At 37.3% G+C, this 20,278-nt stretch overlaps 1 protein-coding gene across 2 annotated transcripts in view; it reads right to left on the bottom strand.

Moving 5' to 3' along the window:
• Positions 1-20,278, bottom strand: part of asxl2 (ASXL transcriptional regulator 2) — a 315,486-nt gene that overhangs the window by 128,738 nt on the left and 166,470 nt on the right. For both annotated transcript variants that reach the window (XM_028796937.2, XM_028796939.2), the window contains exon 3: positions 17,983-18,091. In XM_028796937.2, coding sequence (XP_028652770.1) covers positions 17,983-18,091 — 109 coding nt within the window. The remainder of the gene's footprint in view (positions 1-17,982; positions 18,092-20,278) is intronic.

Raw genomic sequence — 20,278 nt, 5'->3', positions numbered from 1 at the left:
CTCTAAATCCTGTTTCTTCTCCACCATCCATTCTGAAGACAACTGGTTACAACTGGTCCACCACTCTTAGTACCCACCAACACTTTAGCTTCCTCCTGAAAGAAGGTATCAAACCCCACAGATTTCATTGTGAATACATGTAACCAAGCTTTATTTGAAAATTAAAATGTGCTGACATTGCTTGTGTAATGTGACAGGATAATTCATCATTACTTCTCTATTATCTCTCCATCCACTATGAAGACCACTTAATCCAGTCTAGGGTAACAGGGACTTCTTTATTCAATTATTTCTTAATCTACTTATGCAATTCAGGGTCATACTAACCTAGGGCCTAGCCTGAGGAAAATGTCTGGTTATCACAAGCACAGACAAGGACAATTCCATTCAGTCACATAGGGTCAATTTAAAGTTGCCATTTAACCTACATTACAAATTTGGACTAGCTAAAAAGAAATTTAGAATATATACTCTTTGAAGTAAAAGAAAACAAGAAATAGTAAGTATTATCTGATTTATCAGACAATAAAGCCATCTGCCTATTGGGAAAGCACTTCAAAGTAAAGGAAACAATTCAGCGTAGTAGAAGAGCAAATATATCAATTGAAAAATGTCATTTTTTTATAATATGGATTTTAAAACATACCTATCATTTATTTTTTGTACCCTATTCACTTTTATTTAAAAAATAAAAACAACTTAAAATGTTAGAAATATCCAGCAACACAGGAATACGTTCCACCTTGCACTGCCCATTTTCAATCATTTGTCATGAAAGGCCGCAAACTAGTGGTCTGTACTCCCACCGGACTTGTGGGACCCAGTGCAATTGGTTGCAATGCAGGACTGATTTTCAGTATTGTGGGCGGGAGCATGCGGTTGACACTTGTGCAGGTGGGAGCTACAGTTTGGGAAATTAAAATTAAATTTAAAACAGAACGTACAATACATTCATTCTGTATGTATGTATGTATGTTTGTGTATATATATATATATATATATATATATGGTTGAAATAGTTTACTGTCAAATAATGCAAAGAATACGCGACACGCGTTTCGCCCTAATTCTGGGCTCATCAGGCGTACACACTCACTGCGCTCCCTTACGGGAATCGAACCACTGACGTCAGCGCTAGAGGCGAAGCCCCTAACGTTACGCCACGGTGTGTGGTTCGTTCATTTGACAGCATGTAGATCGGGGTAATTACATTCACGGCATTCGTAGTCTGAATCACAATCTGATTGTATGGGTGGTTACCTACCAGGTAACACTTGTGTGTGTGTGTATATATATATATTGTGGCAGACGGCTGGGGATCCTACCTAGCCAGGACGCCTGGATGGACCACGAGAGGGACAATACCTCCCCTGGGCCACGAGAGGGCAGCCGCCCTTGTCTGCAGGGGAACACAGGAACAAAGCAGGGAAGCTCATCCCTGTTGGGGCCTGTGGCCACCGCCAGGGGGTGCCTGGAGGGTTAAGGAGTGCTGGAATACAACACGTCCGGGAATTGGTAGGGGTCTTTGTGTGAGTCAGCATCCCTAAAGAAATCCTGATGGATCAAGGAATGCTGTTTACCTCAGAGACGTTCAGGCAGACTGCTAAGTTACTGAAAATAAAATATTTGAAGACCTTGGTATATCATCCTCAAACCGATGGTCTAATCGAGTGGTTTAATCAAACTCTCAAACAGATGCTACGCAAGGCAGTCAATGAGGACAGAAATAACTGGAATCAGCTCCTCCCCCTCGTCCTTTTTGCATATTGGGAAGTCCCAGAAGCCTAGATGAGCATGATGAGCATGGTCTGAGTTACGAGTAGATTCATATTTGTAAGACTTAACAGAGGACAGTAAATTATTATGAAGAATAAAGTAATCAGTTTTGAGTAACCATGACGTACTGATGAAAAGAAAGAATACTTTCTCAAATTTAAATAAGGAAATCTTCATGTTTCACTCCAAATTTAGTTTCCCATCAACACAATTTTTCTACTATCTCCAAATTAGAAATTTTGCTAAATGCTATCTGCCCAGTTTTCCTCACCTCCCACCTATTTCTATTCCAGAAGAGATACTGATCAGTCTTGAAGTTCATATAATATATAAAACCATTTTAGAGTCCCTCCCATTTAAAGATCCCAGTGTACAGTGGGAAAAGGATCTCTTACTTAACATTTCAGAAAAGAAGTGGAAGGCAGCAATGCATAGAATTCACTCTCCATATGTGCAAAGCATTCAATTATTCAAGTTAAAATTTTTTATCAAGCAGATCTATTTCATTTAAAACAGTTCAAAATGTTCCCAGGGCAAGATCTAACCTGCGAATGTTGCAATCGTGCTCCAGCCTCACTAGGCCACATGCTTTGGGTGTATACCAAATTAACATCTTTCTGGACAAAAATTTTTAAATGTCTATCAGGAAGCCTTGGTGTCACAAGCACTCCTCCCCCATTAATAGCTGTGTTTGGTGTACTCCCAGATAGGTAAAGTGAAGAATTGAAGAAGTACAAACAAACTGCAATTGCCTTTACTTCACTACTAGCACACAGACTTCTCTTGCTCAACTGGAAGAATCCTAGCCCACCTTTTTTAAGTCAGTGGGTAATTAATGTTACATACTATTTGTAATTGGAAAAAATCTAATTCTCACTTAGAGGATCTGTTTAACTTTTTAAAAACCTGGCAGGGTCTAATCAATAACATTTTAGAATGACCATTCATATTGGAGAGTAAGATTCCTTTCTCTCTTTACTACTCTCTAATGTTTTACTCTGGCTGATGGTCTTCCTTTCTTTCTCATTGGTGGGGGTTGAATTGAATTTAGTTTTGTTAAGTTTGACTTGATTGTATGGAATGCTACATGCTTTTAATAAATTCAATAAAAGACATATAAAAATGTTTCAGAAAGATTATGGCCCTTAATAAAAAGTGAAATTACTGCTGCAGTTTTAGATGTTAACGCCAGTTATCTAAGTTTGGATTTAATGTGACAGATGCCAACGTCAAGCTGTCTTTAGTGGAGGGGCCCAGAAGACAGGGGCCTACATCTGTCTTCTCTTCATGAACCTGCACAGGGCTGTCACATGTCATGGACTTTGGCTTATACTTCAGTGATTCATTAAAGGCCTTTCCATTTCTTGAAGGTCATTCTGTTTTCTTGATGTAGTGAACTACATTTACAAAAGTCCTACCAGGATTGTTAGAATACAGGATATCTCATGGAATCATAACAATACCAAAAAACAGTACCACAACCTCCCACATCCTCCTTCAATGACCAAACAGACAACCTTTTTTATTTTGATTTACTGATTTTTTTTCTGAACACCAATAGTAATGTGCGGGAAATATAATCAATAATTGAAATGTCATTGTAATTTATGTTTATGTAGATATGTAGGTGTTGGTTTTGCTAAATATCCATGTTTTAAATATAGACTTGGTTGGTATTTACAAACATATAAAAGTATTTAATTTTACTGAGAATATGACAAGTTATATGAACTGCAGAACAAGAACATTATCGAAAACAAGAACTGAAGTCCCTTTGAGCTAAAGGGCATTCTGAGTGTCATGCATCAGCCTGCATTTGTTCACGTTGTTATGATTGCTTTCCATTTTATTGTTACTTTTGTTGTTTATGATTGATTATTTTTCACACTTTGTTTTTATATACTTTTTCTTAACACGGTTACATTTAAATATCATTTAATGTACTGCTTATCAACATTTTGTTTTCTTAAGTAGCTTGATTTCTGCACCTGGAACCCCAAGAGGTTGGCCCACACTCTACCTCTATATTCTGGTGGAACTGATTATCCCAGCAGAACTTCTTTAGAGTTTGTGGAATCTTGCTATTGTTTTGTAGATGTGTGCCACTGGATTATAGCTTTGGACTGTTTTGCTTTGGATTGACATTTTAGGCAAATCCTTTTGCCTTATTTGATCTTTTTTCAATTTTTGTTGTCTTTTTGTATAGTCTGAATAAATTATTTATAAATATTCCTCACTGCCATTTTTCTTAAGCCAGGGGTACAGTAATCCCTCCTCCATCGGGGGGGTTGCGTTCCAGAGCCACCCGCGAAATAAGAAAATCCGCGAAGTAGAAACCATATGTTTATATGGTTATTTTTATATTGTCATGCTTGGGTCACAGATTTGCGCAGAAACACAGGAGGTTGTAGAGAGACAGGAACATTATTCAAACACTGCAAACAAACATTTGTCTCTTTTTCAAAAGTTTAAACTGTGCTCCATGACAAGACAGAGATGACAGTTCTGTCTCACAATTAAAAGAATGCAAACATATCTTCCTCTTCAAAGGAGTGTGCGTCAGGAGCAGAGACTGTCATAAAGACAGAGAAAGCAAACAAATCAATAGGGCTGTTAAGCTTTTAAGTATGCGAAGCACCGCGGCACAAAGCTGTTGAAGGCGGCAGCTCATACCCCCTCCGTCAGGAGCAGGGAGAGAGAGAGAGAGAGAGAGAGAGAGATAGAGAGAGACAGAGAAAAACAAACATGCAAAAATCAATACGTGCCCTTCGAGCTTTTAAGTATGCGAAGCACCGTGCAGCATATCGCTTCACTAAGCAGCTGCACAGAAGGTAGCAACGTGAAGATAATCTTTCAGCATTTTTAGACGAGTGTCCGTATCGTCTAGTTGTGTGAACAGCCCCCCTGCTCACACCCCCTACGTCAGGATCAGAGAAAGCGCAAGAGAGAGAAAGAGAAAAGTAAGTTGGGTAGCTTCTCAGCCATCTGCCAATAGCGTCCCTTGTATGAAATCAACTGGGCAAACCAACTGAGGAAGCATGTACCAGAAATTAAAAGACCCATTGTCCGCAGAAATCCGCGAACCAGCAAAAAATCTGCGATATATATTTAAATATGCTTACATATAAAATCCGCGATAGAGTGAAGCCGCGAAAGGCGAAGCGTGATATAGCGAAGGATCACTGTATTTAGAATTTACCCACTACAGTAATCCCTCCTCCATCGCGGGGGTTGCATCCCAGACCCCCCCACGAAAGGTGAAAATCCGCGAAGTAGAAACCATATGTTTATATGGTTATTTTAATATTGTCATGCTTGGGTCACAGATTTGCACAGAAACACAGGAGGTTGTAGAGAGACAGGAACATTATTCAAACACTGCAAACAAACATTTGTCTCTTTTTCAAAAGTTTAAACTGTGCTCCATGACAAGACAGAGATGACAGTTCCGTCTCACAATTAAAAGAATGCAAACATATCTTCCTCTTCAAAGGAGTGCGAATCAGGAGCAGAGACTGTCAGAAAGAGAGAGGAAAGCAAACAAATCAATAGGGCTGTTTGGCTTTTAAGTATGCGAAGCACCGCGGCACAAAGCTGTTGAAGGCGGCAGCTCACACCCCCTCCGTCAGGAGCAGAGAAAGAGAGAGAGAGAGAGAGAGACAGAGAAAACAAACAATCAAAAATCAATACGTGCCCTTCGAGCTTTTAAGTATGCGAAGCACCATGCAGCATGTCGCTTCATGAAGCAGCTGCACAGAAGGTAGCAACATGAAGATAATCTTTTAGCATTTTTAGACGAGCGTCCTTATCGTCTAGGTGTGCGAACAGCCCCCCTGCTCAATCCCCCTACGTCAGGATCAGAGAAAGTCAGCGCAAGAGAGAGAGAGAGAGAAAAGTAAGTTGGGTAGCTTCTCAGCCATCTGCCAATAGCATCCCTTGTATGAAATCAACTGGGCAAACCAACCGAGGAAGCATTTACCAGAAATTAAAAGACCCATTGTCCGCAGAAATCCGCGAACCAGCAAAAAATCCGCGATATATATTTAAATATGCTTACATATAAAATCCGCGATAGAGTGAAGCCGCGAAAGGCGAAGCGCGATATAGCGAGGGATTACTGTACCTTTTAAAATGCATTTTGTGCATTTTAAACATTTAAATTTTTGGAACCCTTTCCATTTTGGGATTGTGCATGCCAAAGTTATCTGTGGAGCTAGAGGCAAGGCTGCCTGTGGTGAGGCCTGTTTAGGCCCCCATTTTGGTCCTGTGCATGCCAGCGTCTGTCTGTGTAGTGTAGGTAAAGCTACCTGGGATGAAGCCTATCTCTAGGCAGACCAGTAAAGGTCATGACCTGGTTTGTGGGTCTTTTTGGAGGCCTTAAAACAGTTTAGGTCACCTCATTATTAGACTGGGTACCAAGAAGTGAGTGTAAAAAAGAGGCATATGTGGAGATGCATCAATCATTGGTACTTGAATAAGAAAAAAAAGAGGAAAGCTAATACACTCTGATGCAACAATCTACTGATTCCTTCATAACTGAGAGTTTGAATGCTGTCTTGTTGGAATTCATGATGCCGTTTAAGCCTTTGGAACTTTTTCCAAATCAAGCCACCTGTTTACAGTTGGAAAGACAAGAATCATGCCTTTCTTCATGCTATAACATGATGTGGTGCTTCTGCAGTGGTTTGGTCCAAGCTAAAAACATAGCTAAGTGCTATTTTCCCTAAAATTGAAGTATTTTATCCACTTCTGCCTGTTTTGAGGTGTGTGTAGATGTTTTTGGGCTCACATCTGGCTTAAGGCAAAAGAACCCTGCTTTTTGGTAGCTCGTGCCCCCTGCAAAATACACCACCCAAAAGCAATTTTACAATTGTGGAACAATTATAGAATAACTACTGGCATATTAAATTTAATAGTCTAGAATAATCATTTACACTGGTCTTTCTTATTTATCTCAATAAACTACTGTAAGACTGTATTTTAAACATTTATAAATTCTAGGTCCCTCTTCATTTTCTGTAACTTTAGAAGCTCTGTTTAGTATCTTTAAATGCAACATTTTAAATGTAGTTAATCCCCTTCTGAATTGTTTAAAAAGTAAAGCAGCAAAATAAATACACATGCTGTCAAATTATTGATTTTGTGTTAAAAAGTACATTGTTTCATGATTTAAAATCTTTTTACTCTTACAAAGTATGTTAAAAAAAAACATACTGTGACTCCTAAAAACAAAAAAAAAGACTGAAAACAACTCTATTGTAGTTGTGTCCCAATCTGATGTTTTCACGTTTTCTCATCTCACTATATAACACAGGATGTGGGTTTTCTGCTGAAAGCTATTCTGCTGAATTTGCTAAACTCTTCATATACATTTTTGCCTGACTCAATGTTTTTCCTGATTATACACTTGTGCACAAAAGACTTTTTACTTAAAAACATAATCTACAACAGCAAAAGTACATCTAATTTTAACTCTTCCTTTTGAATTAAATTCTTAAAAATGTACAAAGTCATTAGGTAACACCTAAAAATAATGATTATACTCTGATTATATCCTACTGTCGTCCCTTTTTTAAAGAACTCAGTGCTCAGCTATGGCAATGAAGAAATGAAAAGTGAAAGGTTAACTTGGCACTTGGAAACATACTTTATGATAAACTGCTGTGCTTTCATTTAAAACTAAGAATCAGCTCACATGAAGAACTGATTACATTAGAAAGTGTGAATTTAATGAAGGCTTCAGTGCTGATCCCCTGTGTGAGTTAGATTTTCAAACACAGCCAGAACTTGACATTTAAGAGGAGATCCATTTAGCAGTGAAGGATTCACAATGAATGTATCAGCTAAAATGCAACTAGTGAATCAGGATGAAGCCAAGACACTTGGAACTAACTTGTAAATTTAAAGGATGAATATATGGCTACAGCCAAGAGGAGATTTCACATTAGCAAGATCCATCACTATATTGCGTAAAACGATTTTTTACAATTGTGTTAAATTTCAGTGTGGCATTACAGTTCACCTTATAAAAATATTAGTTTTAAACACAAGGAGAAAGAAAATGCAGAGTTCCCAAATCTTAAAAACATATCATAAAAATGACCTGGCTAACTATGCTTACAGTGTGCACTATATCTGGTATGCTGTGTAGCGTTCTTATTTGAGCAATTGATGATCACTTCACATCATTCTCTTGCCTCCTGAGAATATGCCTGAATTGCAGCCTTGACGCTGATCATTCATTACAACTCACCATCCCTCTCAAGATTCAAAGAAATATGACACAGATTGTTAATTAGTAGCTATGACCTGGTATTACAGTAGATGAAATGACACAGATGGTCTTAAAAAGGTCCAGAGGTAATTGCTGCATTGGCCTCTGGTATCCACTGGGCATATTGTCTCCCTGCTGAGCCAAGTTTACCTTCTCAATACCATTACAACTTGGACTCCACTACCACCTACTTTTATATTCTGTTGTATGAAGGAGAGGAAAAAGGGAATTAGGAATTGTCCCTTGTTAAGACTCCTTTCTTAGAAATCCATAACCCAGCACTTGGTGCCTGTGGGTGCCTAGAAGGGTAGACAGGCCTGGCCAGGGTAACGGAAGGTTTCATACCTGGCCAAGAGACCATAACAGAAGAACTGGGAGAATTGGCATACCAGGAGTAGGGCACTCCCCTACATGGCAGGTGGCAGTGATCCTCAGGGCTAAACCCGATTAGGACATCCACAGGGTTCATGGGAAATGGAGTCTGGAAACGCAACCCTGTCGGGGTCTTTGGGGACCGCCAGAGTGTGCTGCTGGAGGAGGACTGTCCTGGTTCCCACACGGCCCAGAAGTACTCCAGATGACTTGTAGAGGAGACTGGAAGCAGTTCCCAGATCGAAGTAAGCCCACTGTCCCAGTGTGGTAAGTCAAGTGTCGGGAGACAGCAGGCAACACTCATTGGAGAGGTGAGAGAGAGAGCACTTACAAGTCTGTATATTGGCTGTGATCATTGTTGTATTTGAGTTGGGTGGATTAAAAATCCTTTATTTTAAACCTGGGACTTACTGATCAAATGCCATATACAATTCAGTACTGCCCTCAGCAGACTGTACTTTTCAAAACTACCTTATAAATGTGTTCCTCATTCACCAAAGTTGATTTTTTTAATGCTGTCATGTGCCTGTTAGATACTTGCTCTAACCACATTATCCTGTTACAATTAAAACTTCAGTTGTTTGAAAACTTGATACAAATTGTACTAAACTGTAACTGACATTTAAACAAAAATACTTTTACTGTAGATAAGTATCAAGAAACACTTGCAAGAATCTCCACCAGTAACTCTATAGCATTTTTAGAAAACAAAAGAAAACATAATCTGCATTTCTAATTGAGCTCTTGCTGTAAAAAACTGTATCCTAGACTTAATAACACAGGACAAATAACTTTTTATCAGCACAATAGAATACTAGATCCAATACTTAAGACAAGTAGATTAACACACTGAAGCAAAGCTTTTCAGGCAAACTTTTGTAAAATGTTCTACCAAAAACCAAAAACAACACTGAAAAAATAAAGTAGAACAGTGAAATTAGTGTGTACAAAAAATGTCTCTTAAGCTGTGCTTGTTCCTAGCACACTTTCTTTCATACCAAGAAAAGACTGAAATTACTAGTTATGTGCCAGAGGCCCATTGCCAGGCAACATACTAGCACAAAAGTCAAGGAATGAAGCTCACCCCCTTGGTATTTGGATTCTGAAATACAACACAAAGCACAGCGATAAAAAAAATACCTTAAATGATGTAATGTATTGAATAAGAAATGTATTAGTATTAATTAAATTATCCTTTATAATAATCAAAACATAACATAAAAACTGTCAATGCAACTGTTATCCTGATTGTGTCATTCATCAAGTGGAATTACAGAACAGGTTCCCTTTTTGCTTACCATCTTTTTACTTTGCTATCTTTAAAAGACAACTCCCTTAAGTTGACTGGAGCTATTTACTTCACTGATTAAGTAGAGCTAATAACAATCTACTAGAATTAGTACAAACATTCCCCTTGATCTTCCCTTCTACAGTGCCATGAAAAAAATATTTATCCCTTTACTGATTTCCTCTATTTTTACTCATTCCTAACACTTAATTACTTCTGAAGGGTACCCTTAGGAAACACAATAAACAGTTTTTAAATGATCATTTGATCTATTGAAGGAAGAAAGTTCACCAACATATACCCATGTGACAAAGTATTTGCCTCCTTAGTCACTCAGTCAACCAATAAATTGAATTGAAATGAAAATGAGTTAAATTAGACCAGATCCATCCAAGCTTGATTGCATGTCACTTTATATTCTATTTCCAGCAACATAATTTCCCACTTGTTGCCTTTGGAGTAAACAGGAGACATGTCTCTGCTTTTTAGATGATACAATGTGCACTTTTTATGAGCCTGACTACTATTTACAATGTATGTTTCCCACAGAGAGTCAGGGATATATAATTTTTGCTAGAAAGAAACATCCTGTGCAGTTTTGGCACAAGTTGCTTTTTTATTAATATTATTTTCATCCTTATGACAGTGACGTCACCACGTTTCAATTTTGAACATTTTGCTTTAATTATTTCTAAACTTGCTAAATGTAACTTAAGATGTCATTGTGAAATTTGTGTTCTAGTTTTAATACTGTATATTTCTTAAAAAAAGTGATTTGTTAAAATTATGTTTATCTTCTGTTTACTTAGTTCCTAGCATAGTTTTTAACTTTGTTTTTAATTAGCAATATTTTTGGGCTTGTGATACTTAGTTTGTCTAACTTCCTCATTTTTCAGAACTTTGTATGTGTTCTGATAATGTCTTTTCTTTCACCCAATTAGTTTTAATTTCTTGGTCTTTGCATTTTTTCCCATCTCAAGGGGCATAGGCAAAAAAAAGAGAGAGGTTCAATTCTGGGAAATGCACTGTAGGAAGAACAGTCCGTTTAAGGTACTACCACTAATAAATAACAAAAAAAATAATCACCAAAAAAAAAAAAAAAACTGCAAAGCTAATAATAATTTTATACTTTGCTTTTATTAAAGAATCATTCAGCATAGACTCCACATTAGGTTCTGCCATGTAACTCCATCAGAAAGTCAATATATATGAATTGGTATAATAACCTAACAGTAGTTAACTAGGAGCTTCATCACCTTCTGATAGCAATTTCTGGAAGCGAATTGCTTTCTCTGCGATCTCCTTGGCAGAGGCCAAGAAATATCTGTCACAGACTTTTATAGCATAACTAGCTGTGTAAACCCATTCTATAAAAAGCCCGGGGTCCTAGAAACTATTGAAATCGTCAGAAAAAAAATTGAAATGTAGAGATGTCAGGTAATTGAAAGGAACTACTCTGGGCATCTCTCTCCTAGGAGGTTTTGTTTTGCCGACGTGCTCACATTGTTTGCGCATTAGCAGCTAACCGACTTTGTCTTTCTTCTGAGGTTTTGTTTTGCTGATGTGCTTGCCTCGTTTTTGTATTAGCAGCTAGGTGAGTGTGTCTTTCTTTGGAGGTAGAGCTCTTACCCCGACTTCACCTCTCACTTCCGGGCCGGACAGACAGACAGACACACACACTTCCACACGTAGACATTTATACATATAAAAGATATTGAAAACAAAACAAAAAGCATTTATTTGTCTTTTGTTTTTGTTTTTTTTTTGTTTTTTTGTAGTTTGGTGTGTTGCCATTTGGTGCTGTTTCTGCTTAGACATCATCATTTTGTTTACCATGTTCATTGAATGATACTAAGTTGTATGTGACTTGACCACCACATGGGTATAAAACACATTTGTTTCATCCTATTATTAAGTATTTTGATTTACTACTAGGAATCTTTCTGTTTTTTTGGACTTAATCTTAATTTTGTACTTTGACTAATCTTTTGTCCTTTTTCTCTTCATCTGCTGTTGTAATTTTTTTTACCTGTTTTTTAGGACAAATCTGCTCTTTTTCAGCTAGTCCCAAAATGAGAATACTTTACTACAGTATTCCGGGCCTTCAAGATATCACATGCCACACAGTGTGTAACTCAAACACCCAGCAAAAAGTGGCACCATTATAACCAAAACAGAGCCTATAATGTAATCTATAAATTGAAAAAAAACACAAAAATATCACAAATACTTCCTAAATCCTGACTTCAAATAACTGTTTAACTGTGTTTTAAGCAAATGAAACAAAACAAATTTAAACTGACTCAAACAAACAGTTATTCTAAATCATTTACCTCCATTGGCAAAAATAAAACACATTAATTGGTTATTCAATTAATATTTTAATGTTATACTGTATTACACAGTGTACTTTTACAACAGAGGTATTAAGTTCATGCTGTTTCTGCTTTATATATTGTGAAAGATAGCCCGGCAACAGACAGACACAAACTCCAGATGTCCCCAAAACACGCACCTTTATTGCACTACACAATACACCGTGCACCAATCACAAGGTTCAGTCCTCTTTACTTCTCTTTATTCGCCTCCACTCCTCTCTCGCAGCTCCGTCTTCTCCCTCCCGACTCCAGCCCCCCGAATGGAGTGAGGCAGCCCCCTTTTATCCCAGCCCGGATGTGCTCCAGGTGCTTCCTGATCTTCTTCCGGCAGCACTTCCTGGTGTGGCGGAAGTGCTGCGGTCCAGCGCTCCATAATAGTCTGGGCGCTCTCTGGCGGTAGCCACGGGCCCCAACAGGGATGAGCTTCCAAGCTCTGTTCCCATGGCCCCCATGCAGACAAGGGTGACTGCCCTCTCATGGCCCAGGGGAGGTATTGTTCCTCTCCCGGTCTTTCAAATCGTCCCGGCTGGGCAGGACCCCCAGCCGTCTGCCACAATATGTAAATGAAGTTTTATTGTGTTTTGTTTCAATAAAATGTGATTTTGTTTGAGCTATTGGTTTATTTTCTAATGATGACCAGATTCTACAAAGTCTTTACATCAAAATAACAAGACAACATTCTCATCTTGTTGTAAGCAGTGTAGCTTAATGATAATGGAGTTTAACTTTAAAGCCACAACAATGCTGGTTCAATCTCCATACCCTCAAACACTCCAGCTTACCCAGAGTGGTTTTTGTCTTTTTTTGTTTTTGTCTTTTTGGTCCTCCCGACCACTGACCTTATCATCATACTCATCTTCAGAGATTTATAACAAGATATTATGTATAAAGACTCTACTTTTCCACTAATTATATATCTATGTTATGTAAGCCCGTATTGATTTTGTCCTACCTGCTAACTGGAAGGTACATTTTTTAAGTAATAGCAGGACATGCAGGAATAATAAATAAATACATACATACAAAGATACATACATACATACATAAATAAAATATAGCAATCAAGGCCCAAATGTGAGGTATAACTTAAAGTCAACAGAACAAGCAAGAAGTTAAAACAGAACAAGTCTCAAAAGAGAAAAATTAAGCAAAGGTTTTTTGTAACTTTTTGTTATCTGCATTTTATCTCGATGCGCCAATTACAAACAGTTCGCAACATCTGAGGCCACACCCCCAGAAATGGTACTTAAAAAAACACACACATCCACACACAAAATTTACATCATTAGGAAAATTGAGCAAAAAATAACAAACAGTATTCTTGACTTTCAAAACCCTCCATTTCAAGTACAAAATATAACTGTTTATATACAAATAAGCCAAAAAAAAAGCCCCTAACAGAACAAGATTTATTTTTTGTTTCTTATTCATTATGATTCTTACCTAATTTGTTTTTCTTTTCTTGTATTTCTTTGACATTGTGTAAAGCATCCTGTATATGAAAATTTGCTATAGAAATGTTGTTGTTGTAAACAGTTATAATATGGACTATGATAAAAAAAAAATATGTTCACATTTTTTGTTTGTATTCAGCTTTTTATTTGTAAAAGATAACATTTTGTGGTTCCACAAACAGTGACACAGATGCTTGCAAATATTTTTGTCCATACATTCTGTTTAAACACCACCATGTCATAAAAAGATAAAGAAAATCTGTGCTATTTCTTAAAAGTCATCACTCGACTCTTTAACTTATGTCCAATAGTGAAACAGCAGACCTAATAAGTTATAAATCTGTCTATCCACACATATTTTTGTTGAATAACAATTTCTTGCAGGTTATGCTTCAGACCTGGGGGGTATTTTTCGAACGTCGCTTAAATCATCCGAGATCAAGTGACTCATCTTGGATAAGTTAACGCTGGTGACACTCATCCGGGATAGGTCGGTTTTTCAAACGCAGCCGTGTAGTAGATTAGTCGAGCTGGATCTAATCATACGAGATGAATGCGCGCGCCCGCGCTGAGTGAAAAGCCAATATATATTGAGTCTAGAAAACATGATCAGCAAGTCTTTGATAGACTGTAACAAAATGACGAAAGAACGGGCGCATTTTTTTTCACACACGTGGTGCAAGACCTTTTATTCGAAGGACATGAAGAATTTCAAGATTTAATATGCACAAGGAGTAACACTGCAAAAGCAGCCCATACCAGAAAAGATGGCTGGCAAAAAGTGGCCGACAAATTAAACGCTAAGTAGTGTGCATTGTACTTACTGAAAGCAGCATTTCATTTCCTATGTGTCAGATTAATTATTATTTAATATGTCATAATTCCAGATCAAACTTGAGCACAACGAGAACATGGTAACAGGTTAAAGTGAAGTACAACAAAATACTTCAAACTGGTAAATATTGGTATACAGTAATCCCTCGCTATATCGCGCTTCGCCTTTCGCGGCTTCACTCCATCGCAGATTTTATATGTAAGCATATTTAAATATATATCGCGGATTTTTTGCTGGTTCGCGGATTTCTGCGGACAATGGGTCTTTTAATTTCTGGTACATGCTTCCTCAGTTGGTTTGCCCAGTTGATTTCATACAAGGGACGCTATTGGCAGATGGCTGAGAAGCTACCCAACTTACTTTTCTCTCTCTCTTTCTTGCGCTGACTTTCTCTGATCCTGACGTAGGGGGATTGAGCAGGGGGGCTGTTCGCACACCTAGACGATACGGACGCTCATCTAAAAATGCTTAAAGATTATCTTCACGTTGCTACCTTCTGTGCAGCTGCTTCCTGAAGCGACATGCTGCACGGTGCTTCGCATACTTAAAAGCTCGAAGGGCACGTATTGATTTTTGCTTGTTTGTTTTTCTCTGTCTCTCTCTCTCTCTGCTCCTGATGGAGGGGGTGTGAGCTGCCGCTTTCAACAGCTTTGTGCCGCAGTGCTTCGCACACTTAAAAGCCAAACAGCCCTATTGATTTGTTTGCTTTTCTCTATCTCTCTGACATTATCTGCTCCTGACGCGCACTCCTTTGAAGAGGAAGATATGTTTGCATTCTTTTAATTGTGAGACGGAACTGTCACCTCTGTCTTGTCATGGAGCACAGTTTAAACTTTTGAAAAAGAGACAAATGTTTGTTTGCAGTGTTTGAATAACGTTCCTGTCTCTCTACAACCTCCTGTGTTTCTGCGCAAATCTGTGACCCAAGCATGACAATATAAAAATAACCATATAAACATATGGTTTCTACTTCGCGGATTTTCTTATTTCGCGGGTGGCTCTGGAACGCAACCCCCGTGATGGAGGAGGGATTACTGTATAACTATTTAAAGAATTGTTGACATAATCATATATAATATAAAAAAACATTAATTTTAAAGCTAACAAGAAGGCAGACAAGCAAAAAATAGGTGGAGGTCCACACGGTCCACACCTAACCCCTGCAGAAGAGTTGGCTCTCTAGCAAAATGCCCATCGCCCTGATTCTGAGGGCATTCCAGGTGTAAGCTCCTCCTCAGAACCAGTGGCAGGATGCAGTGGTCACTTCATTTCAGGTAAAGGATGGTCATTGCATATATTTGTCCTCCATGTGTGCCATAGGTATGTTCCATATAGTCCTCTTTTTTGTTGAGTCAGTTGCAGGGAATATCATATCCCTTGAACCTGTGTCTGACCAACGGGATATTGATGAAGGTCAAATATTTGATGAAGACACTGTGTCTGATTATTCATCAGGAGGAGTGGTACACTTTCCAAATAATGTTTGATCAAACTCCACTCTGATCAGTCCCATGTACCCCAATCACATTTGGAAGTCCTGGTAATGAGAATGTTAGGCTGATTGAGATTCTACATGGAACTGTGGGTGTTTTTACTTGTGTATTACCTACCTGCAATGGCATGAAACGCCTGTTTTATTGTCTGCACACACAGGTGTCCAGGAAACAGTATGAAAACCCGAAGGAAATGTTTCAGAGCCAAACAGACTTTAAAAATTGCCTGGCAAACTGTACTTTTAGTTAGATTTTCTGCATCGCCTACAGTATATAAAAAAAGTGCCGCTTGTAAAAAACCTCAAAGCAATGCATACTGTCTGTGTGGTTGTGAGAGCCCGACTTCGCCTAGTTTGACTTCGAATATAAGGTGCTAATAAATCGTTGAGGTACAATATTCTCCCGTGGCTAAAGTGGTATCTTTCGAAAAGAATTTCCTCCAGAAGCAATAAAGGATTTTGCCGATCACGCAAAACCCTCTCTATATGAAATTCTCTTCATATAATTTGCGCACCAATACCAATTGTTCGCTCATTCATGAACGGCGAAGCCATGACTGGGTGACTTCCATGCACCGTCACCGATTACGTGTGTAAACTAATCCTTGTTAACGTAGAACAAACCTGCTCCGAGCAGGTTTGAGGATTAGGATGTGTTGCTATGACAACACTTCCAGCAAGAGTTTTGAAAAACCGACAGATCCAGGATCAGGCCAAATCGTCAACAATTACATCCAGCTAAACGACTAATCCACGTAGGAAAAATACCACCCTGGTGTACGCTAAACATCTGTTTACTAGTTTAGTTACAAAGCAAGCACTGAGCTTCTTATTAAATTAAAGTATTTGTAAACTTCCTGGGAAAACTGAAAATGATTCAGAAGTTTTTTTTTTCCCCCGATTTGTTTAATTAGGTGTTCTCATGGTATGTGGCTCCTGCTTTGAGATAAGCATATCTTCTAAATGTAAACTACACCTGAAATGTTTTACCCTTTGTTCTGTATTTTGTCTTTTGTTGTGATGTACAAAGTGATTATGAGAGTCTTATTTTATTCCTTTCTTACATAATAAATAAATCATTTAAAACAGATCAATGAGTTTACTACATTATTATAATAAAAAAGACACAGAAATTACATTTTATTTCAACTTTTTTCTTTTTTTGGAATTTACTAATCACTTTTTATGTTATAGATGTTTGGTATTTCCGTTGTAATCAAATATTGCACCTGTCTGTAAAGGTAATTCAGAAGAAAAGTACAAGCCGGATTTCAACAACAAAATATAATAATAATAATGAAATGCAATACATAGCTAGAGAGCATGACGTCCCAAATTACTGAGAACATACTGTGTTCAACACTGGGGGTAGAACACAAATGAATTCTTGCATTATAAATTTCATGTAAGAATGCATGAAATTTTACAGACCTCCTCTAGACTGTGCAAAGCAGAAAGGATTTGAATCAAGTAATCCAAATCCTCTAACATGATTAGTTGCAAACAGAATACTGAGAAAAATAGGATTCACCAATCCAACCACCGAGTTTACATGGCAGGATTTTGGAATTTCATTACTCTATAATCAGATTTAAGTCTACTTCCAAGCAACAAGACTGATTAGAACTAGTGACATGACAAGTCTGCCTTTTACAAGCAAAGCTAGAACTTCTTCCATGTGCAGATTACACAGATTAATGAAATGTTCACACATAAACCTAAGAACACTAAACTTACATCCATGCAATGCAATATGACTTTTGATAATCACCCTATATTTTAACTTAGTTTTGATATAAAATTTAAAGAGCACCCAAAGTCTGTAATTGTTTAGGTGACAATATGGTGTGACTTTGTTTTCATTAGATGGAAATGCAACTGAAGAAGTCACTTCAAAACAGCACGTAATATATAAACCACCGAAAAATATATTGTTCAGTTTGTAAAACTGAAAAGAACACATGACAAAAATGGCTTAAGATACTGGAAACAATTACCCAATTCCCCTTTCTTTCTTCTACCTTTAATGCCTTGAGTATTTACAAACATACCCAATTTTATATTCTTTTTCAATTCCCCATGCTTTTTTCTATAGTGTCATTTGTTTACTCACCTTCAAAGTGTAGACTCCCATACGACCTGGCACTTTGTAGAAAATTCCTTCTTCTCCTCTGGAGTTGGTATGTAGCATTGCGTTTAAACAAGCCAAAGGAGAAGTCCCACTAAAAAAAAAAAAGAACACAAAGGGCAGTGCTTTCAGTACTTGCTACTTTGCATTCATCTGAGCTTATGCACAGGGAATAATGCAGACAATCATAAGTGAAACAACAACACTACATTAAGTAATCCAAGCTGAGGCTCATGAAGCAAAATTTTCCCTATTTTAATTTAACAATTCTTCTCACCAAATGTGTTTAAAATGCATGAAATTCTCAAATAAAAAATGAACTAATATGATTACACTACCTAAAAATAGTTAAAAAGAAATGTATTTTTTTTCTCTAAACTAATACAACAGAACTTTCAGGAAAAATCAAGAAAACACAGTAAAAGGAATATTAGTAAGGCTGCTGTTTACTGATACGTGTAAGGAACTCCAAACCATTTTCAAGTTAAAACTATCCACAAAAAAAGTACCGAACTACAGCAGTCTTAAAGAATTCAGAACTTCTCTTTGTTGACTAATGTGATCTTCATGACAAAATGAAAGAAAGCTATTAATGAACTCCAGCACCTAAAAAAATACTCCCTTGGACATTATTTACAATGGCAGTCATTACTACCAACTATTAGTTAATCTCTTTGTGTATCACAGTAACTTTATGCTTTCTTAGCAGTAGACAATAAAAAACGAACAACCCCTTACAGGAACAAAATATACAAATGACATAATGACATGAAACTCATCTGGTGACCTACAAACAAAAAGAAGTCAAAATGTCTTCACTGTATTCAGTTTACAACATAACTCATATACAAGGGAAAATGGAGATTGCATTGTGCCTTTCAGACTTCCAGATAATTCAAACAATCGAAACATGCCATCTGGATTCTTCTATAATTGTGTGAGATGCACAATTTTTTCAGACACTAATCATTTTTTTAAATTTGTTAGAGATATACTTATTGATATGCTAGAGTGCACTAGTAAGAGGTGGGCCTTTATACCCATGAATCCTATTTGCACTACTTCTGGGCATCACCTAGAGCTGCCAAAGGGTTGAGAAATTCCTTATTAAGTGGCAATCCCACCAAGACAAAGTACCGTCTGGGGGGCCAATGGTGTCTTTGTAGCCTTACACACTGTTAAGTCACTTACAGTGTGAGTCATTGAAAACTGCTTTTAAGATGTCTTTCCTTTATAAGTACAAAGCAGGGCCTAAGAAGTTTTCCTCTGGACTGAGCTGATGTCATCTAACGACTGGGGAAATGCTGGCTGATTCCTTTATCAGCTGTTTCTTGCAGAACCACTGTTGCTTAGTACAAGTCCATTTAAAGCCAGTATAATAAACTATCTTTCACTGGCCTGAGCCACAAATGATTCATTGTACCACTGACAGTAGTGCATGGAAAGCCACTTCAAAAATGCCATTCTGTCTCCAACTCTCCACAATACTTAAATGGATACTTGGTCTTAAGACTAGCTTGTGATAAACATAATTTGCTATGTTATAGTGAAGCAAAAATTGAAGAAAATGGCAATTAAAATTTCCTTAGCTTCTTTTAGTACAGGAAGATACAATGGTAAGTTAAAATAAACATAATGAGATAAACCTGGATTATCTGGATAACTAGTGAGAATGCCTCACTGAGGAAACAAGAATCAAAGTGATATAAAAATAAGACTTTGAAAGTGTCAGACAAATCTCTTACAAACAACATCAAGATTAAAGCATTTCATGTGCTTTTTTGCATGGTGATTAAGTTGTTAAATAAGTTTTCAGTTTCACTTTGTCAAATCAGATGGATTACTGAATTAAAAACTTTCAGCACAAATTATTAACCTTTCAAAACGTTAACTGCAAAAATGATAATTAGACATCTTAAATTCAAAGTGCTGCATAAAAGAATACTGCTTGCATATTGAATGATCATGTTTATTAATTTTTTTGTCAGGATCCAATTATGGGACTGCTAAGGACTTTAAACCAGGTTAATCTCAACATGGTTTCAAAAATTAGTGCAGTGCCATTAGATTCTGATGTCCCATCTTTAGTAGCAGGTCAAAAGATTAGATTGCATTACAAGAATGGATTAAATATACTGAATCCTAGATTATTTTTAGTAGAAATTGGATGTAAAACAGGATATAGTTGATGCTATGGTTGATTTTTTTTTATGGTTATTTCTCACTTTGGGTCACATCTCTTTAGGCTTTAAATTTAGAAAAAATGTCACAAGTTAATCAG

This window comes from Erpetoichthys calabaricus, chromosome 3 (genome assembly GCF_900747795.2).
Source record: "Erpetoichthys calabaricus chromosome 3, fErpCal1.3, whole genome shotgun sequence".
NCBI classification, from domain to species: domain Eukaryota; kingdom Metazoa; phylum Chordata; class Cladistia; order Polypteriformes; family Polypteridae; genus Erpetoichthys; species Erpetoichthys calabaricus.
This window is presented reverse-complemented; position numbering and strand designations above follow the sequence as displayed.